This window comes from Etheostoma spectabile, chromosome 18 (genome assembly GCF_008692095.1).
Source record: "Etheostoma spectabile isolate EspeVRDwgs_2016 chromosome 18, UIUC_Espe_1.0, whole genome shotgun sequence".
In the NCBI taxonomy this organism is placed as follows: Eukaryota; Metazoa; Chordata; class Actinopteri; order Perciformes; family Percidae; genus Etheostoma; species Etheostoma spectabile.
The window spans coordinates 1,990,883-2,001,563 of NC_045750.1; the positions used below are offsets into that span (position 1 = coordinate 1,990,883).

Here is a 10,681-nt window from a genome sequence, read left to right on the forward strand (position 1 = left end):
GAGAGAGAGAGAGAGAGAGAGAGAGAGAGAGAGAGAGAGAGAGAGGGGGGGGGGATACCTGTAGTTGTTGCTGATTTAATTCAGATTGTACAACTGGGTACACCAAATGTGTAGCATAATATACATTGGTTTGATACCAATGACAACTGTCTCCTTGGAAGATTTATATGTACATACATATATATAAATAAATGTATACACATACATACATATAATGTATGTACTGTATATATATATATTTTTTTGTTATTCCTATATCTACTCGAGAAAAGGAGCTGGATACACCTTATTTATATACATATATAAATACACACATACATATACTGCACATATATACACATACAGTGTATATATACACACAGTATATGTATATACACAGTATATGTATATATCTCCTTTTCTTGAATAGAAATAGGAATACCAAAAAGCAGTTATACTCAGTTACACGTTAATGCCTTGCAATTAAAAATAAATAAATAAGCAGATAAATGATTATCAGCAAAAATCTAGTACTAAGGTACCAAAATAAAAAGGATTTATTAAGCAGACACATCAATCAAATAGCCTCCTTAAGCAGCTTACTAAACAGAAAACCCATAACTCAGTTAGGACTGTGATGTAAAATGGCCGGCCGGAGGCAGAACTTTCAAGAGTTGAAGAGTAGTTACTGAAACACTGAACTGTCTAAAGTTGGTTGTTTTGTAATGACATGTTTGCGGTTAAGGGCATTGGTCCCCTTTTTAGCTGAAGATTAACCACACATATTGATCTAGAGTGCATGGTATTTACCAACAGAATGAGAATCAAGTCTGTATCCCAATATAATATTTTAACACACACATTACCATTAAAGATCATGCAACTGTTTACTTCTGTTATAATGAACGTTTTTTAACGCCACACAGGACGAGCGCTCTCAGGATGGACCCAAACTCCGGTGAAGTGATTAAGAGAAAGAATTAGTATGCTAAAGCACACGGGAAATCAATAGAGGTCAAAGCTCATGAACAGGCTCCCTTAAATGTATTGCAGCTTCAGAAAAGCAACAGATTAGCTCCAGAGCCCTGTGGGTGCATTTTCATAACCAGAACAAGGTAAGAAATAAAGATATGGTGGATTTATTCTATAATTACAACTATAAATAAGATTTAACTGAGAGGATGAAAATGTAGTGCTTCAAAATTTCCCATATACGTTTTCGCCCTTTGGCTCTTTTGCAGTCCTTGTCAGGCCAATGATTGACTAATAATTCAGCAGTCCTGTTTATCTTCCTAAAATACTAGAAGGAGCCCAATCACATGCCAGGAGGTACCTCGCTGACTTTGTCGACTATGAGCTGCTAGTGTAACGGCCTCGCCATGGACCTGTACAAAGTAGCTTTCCTCTTGGGAGCCCTGGTCTGCAACGGTAAGACAGATCTTTTCAATTAATGAATGGTTCTACAATGATTTAATGAAATAAAATGTTTTTAAAAAAGAAAGATGGACAAAGCTTTGCTTCACTGTGAAAGTACCTGATCAGGATAAACCCTCTCCAAGCTGATCAAACATGTCTTTTCAATAATGTTTGCATCATTCAATCAAGCCAGGATGTGTTAACAGACGGATTTGGAAAATATGGGAAGCAGAGACAAGATGAAAATAATCTAAACGAGTGACACAAATTTAAACATTATCCGATTCTTTTAAAATCTGACTGACTTAATGCCTGACAGTGGTGGAATGTAACCAAGTACATTTACTAAAGTAATGTACTTAAGTGGTGAACACATGAATACATCAATACTTACAATCCAGTGACATAATATGTTTGAGTTTTCATGCCTTCTGCATGATGAATTCTTCATATTGGTAATGTTAATGCTGATTAAGTCTATTCCGACAGGAGAAGCTCTCTACATTTTTTTAGTGTACATGAGTTGTGGTGTCTGGTTTCTGCGGCAACATTCCCGCACTGGGGCACCGGAAGTATGACCATACAGCTAATAACGCATCGTTGTTATGAATTGAGTTGTTTTTCTTTTACACGGCAACAGTGTGTCTCATTCGCAATAGTTTCACTCAGAGAACTCTAGTTACACATGTAACCTTCTGTTACTTTACATTACATGATTAGCTGACGGTTTTGTCCAAAGCGACTTACAATTGCTGTACATGGCAGCGGTTGCGCGTCTCTGGAGCAACTAGGGGTTAAGTGCCTTGCTCAGGGACACATTGGCCGATGTATTGTGGTGGGAATCGAACCTGGGTCTCCCACACCAACGGCATGTGTCATATCCACTGCACAAAGATTATATTTTTATTTTAATCCTTTTTTTGTTCATAAGTAATTATTATTTGACTTGATTAAATACTTGACACTTTGCTGTATTACCGTACTTTGGTTACTAAATACGTAGGGAGTAGTCAAAAGGAACATTTTTATTTTTTAACAATTTTTTAACATCAGTTTTTAATACGAAAGATCATGACTACTGCTGTTTGACCTCATACAGGCTGTATATCTGACACTGTTTTGTCTCGGATTTAAGTTAGTGGTACTGAGGTAGCGGGATACGCCAAAACTGAAGGAGCATGGATCCTCTCGCTGCGGAAAACCCAGTACGCCGCCAACACTGTGGCGGACTGTGCCACCAAATGTAATGCTGAGACATCCTTCACATGCAGGTAAGTTCACACTTTTAAAATCCAACTTTTACAGTTATACTAACATTATACATTTTCCATTTAAGGCTCAGCATCCCGACCTGACACGTGCTGTTTTCACAGGTCTTTCATATACCATGAAAAAGACCAAGAGTGTTGGACCGCAGCAGCAAACTCTAAAACAGAAAACATCCTGCGTAGAAGCAGCACAGCATTGTATGAAAAAGAGGGTAAGTCCTTTGGTCTTTTCAGTCATACATGTAGCCCAAAGTCTTTTTTATTGGACCATGGTGTCCTTTCTTTGTCTCTATTGTACGCTGAATGGTCTACAAGAGCATGACTAAGTACATTTACTCAAGTCCTGTTCAAAGGTGCTTTTACTTAACTTCAGGTATTTTTATTTTATGCAACATTTTACTTCTCCTCCACCTCAGAGGGAAATATTAAACTGTTTACTCCACTACACCTGTCTGACGGCTTTAGTTACTTTTCAGATGACAGTTCTTCATCCCCTTCCTGTCCAGTGAAAACCATGTATCTCCAGATATGTTGATGTTGAACGTTAGTGATAAACTGAAGGATGAAGTGTTCCTTTATGAGAAAATCCTCCTACTTCTTCAGCTAAATGAAGACTTTGAAAAGCCTCTTGGATCAGCTGGTAAATGCATCATCACAAAGATGAAAACAGCTGTTTTTCTGACACCATGAAGACTTTATAGAGATATGTGGTTCTCACAGGACAGCAAACACATGATGATCTTATAGAATATGATACATTGCTGTAGTTCAACCACCCAACACTATATAGAGCAGTTAAAATGGGCACAACAGGGGCGACCTCTAGCTCACTGTGTGTGAGTGTGCGCCCCATGTGGGCTCAGTCCTTTGCTGTGGCCCGGGGTTTGATTCCGACCTGTGGCCCTTTGCTGCGTGTCAACCCCCATCTCTCTCCCACCTTTCCTGTCTATCCATTGTCAATATCTAATAAAAGGGAAAAAATGCCCCCAAAAAAAATAAATTAAAAAAAATGGGCACAACCTTAAACATCTACAGCAGTAAAATAAAACATACACATTAATGCAACAGGAATATTAATCCAGAAAAATAAATCCAGACTTAACAGGAAAACAATGAATACTTTTACTTTTGATACTTTTGATTAACCTCTATTACATAGTGGTTAATGTTTAGCCTGTGTGTGATCAGTGATGTTTGGACTGTGTCTGCAAACACAGTGAAGAAGTGACTCCCACTGAACACTGCTGTGACTCAGATTTTGGGGATGAAACATCACTTGAGTGGGATTAGATCAATGATTCACTCCAAGAATCATTTGATACATTTGTACACTAGATTAATAAAAAAAAAACCTGCATTTGATCTAAATAACAGGCGAATTTTATTGAATGAGCAATCATGCAATGCTGACACTGTCCTCTGGTGTTGATTTTTTTGTTTTTTGTCTTGTCTAGTCTACCTCCTGGAGTGTGTAAATGGAGTAGGATCAGATTACAGAGGAACAAAGAGCAAAACAAAATCAGGAACCAAATGTCAGAATTGGGCTGCCAAATACCCGCACAGGCCCAAGTATATAGTCAAGTATATTCATGTTACTTTACATATCCAATCGTATTGTTTCATATCTTTTCATCAATTTTTTTTCTTCAATGTATCTGCTGCAGCTTCACACCAGAAGCCAATCCTCTAGCAGACCTGGAGTCTAACTTCTGTAGAAACCCTGATGGAGATGCCGGGGGACCCTGGTGTTACACCACCGACCCCAACACCCGCTGGGAGCACTGCGGGGTCTCCAGCTGCACTGGTAAACCTGCATTTATTTTGTGTCTTTGTGCGTGATATCAATGATGTAAAGACAAAACAAATATCGCTGTTTCATAAATGACTCCCTATTCTCATGATTGCCACCATTTCATTTGAGTGTCCAAATTATTCTCAAGTGTAAAAGGCACTGTAGTGTCCACAGTAAATCATTATAGCAGAGGGGTAGCGCGATGTTTTTGTGCAAAGTTGTCAACTATATGTAAAACTATTCTGATTTGAGTTTCTTAAATGTGAATATACGTATACGTTTTTTTATTTCTTCACCCCTCTGTGACAGTTAACTGAACATCATTAAGTTGTGGACAAAACAAGACATCTGAGGACGTCATCTTCGGCTTTAGAGAAACACTGATGGACATTTTTCACCATTTTCTGACATTTTATTGACCAAAAGCTAATTGATTAATTGAGAAAATAATCGACAGATTAATCGCCAATGAAAATGATGGTTACTTGCAGCCCTACTGTGCTTTACTTTCCAGAGGAGTGTATCCACTGCAGTGGTGAGGACTACAGGGGGAAGATCTCCACCACAGAAAAAGGCTTCACCTGCCAACGATGGGACTCCCAGAAACCTCACAACCACGGCTACAGCCCCAGCGCGTAAGAGCACCCGCAGCACATCCAGCTGTCAATCAACCACAAGCAACATACGTACTCTTTAGGGCGGGGGGGAAACACCAGACGCCTCAAAAAATGATATCAGATATTGCAATATTTCGCAATATATTGTAATTTATAACCTTTTTTCCAACTTCTAATTTTTCCCAATTTCAAATGACGTCCCCAAAAGGAAACTTATCAACATCTGTTTCATCTAAAAAGAAACATTTTTGTGTTTGTTCATATCACTTCAATGTTATTGCTGCAAAATGGGACAAACTGGGACAAACTGACCAACACATATACAATATATAATATATAATAGTAGATCCATACTTGGAGCCTGTGTATTGTCACTGAAAACATTGCAATACAATGCTGTATTGATTTTTTTCCCGGTCCTAATATTCTGGAAATGAAAGAAATGCTTTTTTGTATTTGTATTTTACTCTTCCATTTATGCTTTCTCTAGTCTTCCAGAGAAGTATCTTGAGGAGAACTACTGCAGAAACCCCGATGGAGACCCCCGCCCGTGGTGCTTCACCACCAGCGCCTCCAAACGATGGGACTTCTGCTCCATACCCCGCTGCAGTACGTCCCCCTATTTCAATATGCTACCTTTACCATCTGCCATATTTCGCAATGATAACACCCAAAATGTACGTCTTAACCCATTTATACAAGCAGCATGCCCAGTAGAACTGCAGCTTTTTACAACTGTAGATAAATAAGTGCACTCACCCTTTAACCTGACGAGGTACCCTTGAGCACTCCCTGCTGCAGGACCAACGAAATGTCAAACTGACGCTGCACCCTGCTGAATAAAAAAGAAACACCAAGACTACTACGATGTTCTTGTAACAATATGATATATAATGTATCTAGTGGTACATAGAAAACCATTTTAATTACAGCACAGAGGTCCTAAATGGTGGTAAAGGTTGCTCAGTCCGCGACTTTTAAACCTAGTGTCGTCTTCCTGTGCAATTTTTTGTTTTTCTGGGTCAAAATTGAAACCTTTTTTCCAACGTTTTGGTCGTCTTGTTGCTCCCTGATGTTTTTGTCAATTTTTTTCTGCGCCTTTTGACGTTTTTCTGGGTTTTCCCCCCCATGTTTTTGAAGCTTTTCTGGGAAATTTAAGTCACTTTGTTCAATGGTCTTTTATTAAAAAAAAAAGTTTTTCTTGAAAGCTACAAAATTGAATCAAACATCCAAATTTAAAGAAAATCATGGGCTGATAATTTTTTTTTTTTTTCTTTTTAAATGGGTCAAATTTGACCCGAGGACAACACAAGGGTTAAAATGACACAACTACACAGATCCGTCCCCTTGTTATTCACAGTCATAGAACTTTTTAGTCATTCATATTTTGACAGTTATATTTATTTATCAGTTTCATCGTACTCTGACATTGTGTAAAACGCTGCCATGTACTACTTGCTTGTTTTGAGTTTTACACCCAATGTTCTGTGCTCAGCGTCCGAGGCTCCCACCGTGGTTCCAGAGCTAACCTGTGCCACCGGCGAAGGGAAAGCGTATCGAGGCACGATCGCTGTGACAGAATCTGGGAAAACGTGCCAGAGCTGGTCGTCTCAGACGCCCCAGAAACACAACCGCTCGCCAGAAAACTACCCCTGCAAGTAAGAGCCACTGAGACACTAAACTCCAGTTTAACCCTTGTGTTTTCCTCGGGTCAAATTTGACCCATTTTTAGTTTTTTCATCACAAAAAATGGCTCTTCGATATAAGCTGAAAGTGTCAACATTAGAGGTATCATATAACTTTGGAAAAAACATTTTAAAAAAACACCCACAACATTGAAAAAAGTGACAAAAATGTCAGAAAAAGCAATAACCTTTTTTCATGATTGACGGGAAGGGTTTAAAAAAAAAAAAAAAAAAAAAAACTGCAGGATTTATGGCATCCTGCCTTTTATCGTGTTCATTCATCGTTATTGTCTGTTGTTTGTCAGAGGCCTGGATAGCAACTACTGTCGTAACCCAGACAACGAGAGGATGCCCTGGTGTTACACCACCGACCCTGAAACCCGCTGGGAGTACTGCAAGGTGCCGAGCTGTGGGAACGCAGCCGCGCCAGGTAACAGTGATGAGTAACAGCAGTGGTTGCTAAAGCTCGTCATGTCAAGGACCCCTAAACTGACTAGAGCCGACTGATAAAGGATTTATAAGGCCGATTCCGACACAAATATTTGGTTATTTAAGAATCTGATATGCCGATATATCGGCCGATATATCGGCCGATATATACACACAAATATATATATATATATACACACACACACATATATATATATGTATATTTTTAAATTCAGAAACGCGTTAAAATACATAAACAGATTTCCCTAACATTAGTTTTTTGCAGATATTTATAAGTTCTCACTAAAATATGATGATACTTAGTTTTATTGTCACAACAGAACATCAAAATATTTTAAAGTTTTGATTAAAAAAAGTATAAAAATACAAACTTCAGATATAAAACTTAAAGTCCTTTGAAAAATTAGTTTTTTTTAAAAGTATTTATTCATCAGAATCGTTTATTTGTCATTATAAATGATTCTGATAAATGAATATTTAAAAAATTAAAACGCTGATTAAACTTCTTTTAATCGGCCATTATAAATACCGATAGATCGGGAAATAACTAATACTATATATACCCGATATATCAGCTGATAATATCGGCCCCCTGATATATCGGTCGGGCTCTAAAACTGACACAAATTACACCACACACACCTGCGTTTGAAAGGATTTCCTCCTACGGGCCCCTGTCTTGCTTTAACATGTTCAATTACACATTTGAAAATTAAAAATCCTGCAGTCTGCTCCTGCTACAGCATCACCATTTATTGTCGAAAGTAACATTTCAGTCCCTCTGGACCTTTATCAAGAGTATTCTTTTATTACAGAAAATGTATGAAACCCCTGAATAAAATCCCTCTGTGGGACCCACTGAGTTATGGATCTCCACATTTACTGCTTAGAAAAATGCATCAATGAATCAGCCTGATGTTGAGTCTCTTGCTGCAGACGAGCCCGTGATCCCCACAGAGGAGGAAGACTGTTACGAGGGCGACGGGACGAGTTACCGGGGTGTCACATCCGAGACCATCAGTGGAAAGAGATGTCAAAGCTGGAGCTCCATGACTCCCCACACCCACCAAAAAACCCCACAGAACTTCCCCAACGCGTGAGCATCGACGAGTGTCTACTGAACATATAGATCTACACCTTTAAAAAAAAATAAAGTTACTATAAGCCTCCGTATGGTTTTCTCCATCACCAGGGACCTCAGGAGAAATCTGTGCAGGAACCCCGATGGAGACAAGGCTCCTTGGTGTTACACTACAGAGCCTAGAGTCCGCTGGGAGTACTGCAAGTTGGAGAAATGTCTCCCCAAACCTGTGAGCGGTGCAACCGAGAGCAAACCCTCCGCCCCCGAGGCCTCCTCAACTGCCACAGTGACCCCACCAGAGAATGGTCATTTTTTAACTTTCTACCTTTGTGTTCATCAGATTTTTAGCTCGTTTCATCCTTTGTTCGTCCACTAATTTGTCTCTAACTGCGACAGACTGTAAGACCGGAAATGGAGATACATACCGGGGTCCAACCTCCATCACCATTCTGGGCGTAACCTGCCAGGCCTGGAGCGCCCAGAGCCCCCATCAACACAACAGCTTCACCCCACAAACCCACCCCACCAAGGGTCTGGAGGGCAATGTGAGTCTGGGTTCCTGTATGAACCGTTTTGAGTTTTAGACTTTTGGACTGATAACATTTTGCTCCGGATTTGATCACCACAGTCATGTTAGAAGCTGGTAAATCACGTTTGTTCCTAAATCCCTGAGTCTCTCTGTGTGTGTCCCCGTCAGAGCTGCAGGAACCCAGATGGGGATGTGAATGGTCCTTGGTGCTACACTACAGACCGGAACAAGAAATGGGACTACTGTCAGATCCCTGACTGTGGTATGTAAACCCCTTTTTTTGTGTAGGACATGACAATTATTGGTATTTCTAACTACTATAGCTATTATAAAAATATTAATAATGTGTCTTTTATAAGGATACCAAGGGGAAATTATAATTTACACTCTGTTGTTACTACACACAGGCCTGAATTATACACACATGCTCAGTACATATACTAAATAAAGAGATGTCAGGGTGGGGGGGGGGGGCTGCCCATGGAAAGGCACCCCAAGCAGTTGGGTGTGCATTTCTCCAGCTACCAGTCCACCACCATACTTTTCTCCAAATGGGACTTGAACCAGAGACCCTTCGGTCCCCAAACCAACTCCCTCCGGACTCAGCTACTGCCCCCCCAGCTATGTGGCTTGAACAACGGAAATACAGGATGTGAAATATGTCCAGAGTGATAAATTAAAAAAATGGCTTGGATTGAATGAATCGTCCTGATTTTGGCAATCTGCATGATTTTTCATGTTTAGTTTTAGAAGTCCCTTCAAAACACTAGATTGTATCAGTTCAGGCTCTGGTACAGTGCCCTTTGCCATAATCCACAATGCAAGTGGTTTTCATATGGGTTTGGCAACAAATTGACAGTAGTACTCTTGTCACCCAGTGCCTTCCCAAATATTATAAAGAATCTAGTAGCCTAATAAAATCCCTTGTACTGTATGTGCATCCAACAATTTAGTTTGGTCGTATGTAATTACCACTAGCAGCCTCACATGGAAACATTAAGACCTGGTAACTGATACCAATTTGAAGAAATTAGATTTTTATCTGCCATTGGGACTTTATTCATGACTGGGACATGTCTTTGTAGCTGGAATGAAATGCGGGACGCCGGCCGTCAAGCCAAGGCGCTGTTTCGGTCGGATTGTGGGGGGTTGCGTGTCCAAAGCTCACTCGTGGCCCTGGCAAATCAGCCTCCGGACCAAGTGAGTAGAACAATAATTAAATATGATTCCTATTTGCAAACAATAATAAAACTTTAAGTGATGTTGGGTTTAACCCTCATGTTGTCCTCATGTTGTCCTCGGGTCAAATTGACCCGTTGTCCTATATCAATGTTCTTTTTAATTCCCCAAAATAACATGATTGATTCCACCCAACGCTCTTTTGGCAAGTACAAATCTCTACTTTCATTAATTTTGGGGCATCTTATTCAATTTTATAGAATTTGAAAAGAAATGGAAGTGTTTTTGAAATAGTATTGAGTAAAAGTTGACATATTCCAGTCTGTGATTATCATCAACATCCATTCCTTTAATTTTAGTCTCAATAATTCCTAATTTCTGCTTTTCTAACTCAAACATTAGGTATAATTTCCTATAAATTAGGTTTGTTGACCATAAATTCCAAAGCGTGTGCGTGTGGAATCAATCATGTTATTTAGGGTAATTAAAAAGAACATTGATGTGGGAAAATTAAGTATTTTAGCTAATAGACAAGATCCGAGGATGTTGCTGTTTAAAGTTTAGTCCCAATACTGCTTTAAAACCATTAAAAAAAGAAAAAAAGAATTCAAATGCTATAAGATTAAATTAAAAAAAACTAAAATTCAATGAAAGTAATTGTTAATTTTACCTGAAGACTGTTGTA

The 10,681-nt window shown here is 39.2% G+C and overlaps 1 protein-coding gene across 1 annotated transcript in view; it reads left to right on the forward strand.

Moving 5' to 3' along the window:
- Positions 1–905: 905 nt before the first annotated feature.
- Positions 906–10,681, forward strand: part of plg (plasminogen) — a 13,179-nt gene continuing 3,403 nt past the window's right edge. Inside the window, exons 1-15 of the mRNA XM_032543495.1 lie at positions 906–1,094; positions 1,284–1,407; positions 2,531–2,666; positions 2,769–2,875; positions 4,118–4,232; positions 4,328–4,467; positions 4,970–5,090; positions 5,563–5,681; positions 6,568–6,730; positions 7,063–7,187; positions 8,144–8,303; positions 8,400–8,593; positions 8,685–8,833; positions 8,986–9,079; positions 9,903–10,017. Of these exons, the coding sequence (XP_032399386.1) occupies positions 1,359–1,407; positions 2,531–2,666; positions 2,769–2,875; positions 4,118–4,232; positions 4,328–4,467; positions 4,970–5,090; positions 5,563–5,681; positions 6,568–6,730; positions 7,063–7,187; positions 8,144–8,303; positions 8,400–8,593; positions 8,685–8,833; positions 8,986–9,079; positions 9,903–10,017 (1,787 nt within the window). The 5' untranslated portion in view covers positions 906–1,094; positions 1,284–1,358. The remainder of the gene's footprint in view (positions 1,095–1,283; positions 1,408–2,530; positions 2,667–2,768; positions 2,876–4,117; positions 4,233–4,327; positions 4,468–4,969; positions 5,091–5,562; positions 5,682–6,567; positions 6,731–7,062; positions 7,188–8,143; positions 8,304–8,399; positions 8,594–8,684; positions 8,834–8,985; positions 9,080–9,902; positions 10,018–10,681) is intronic.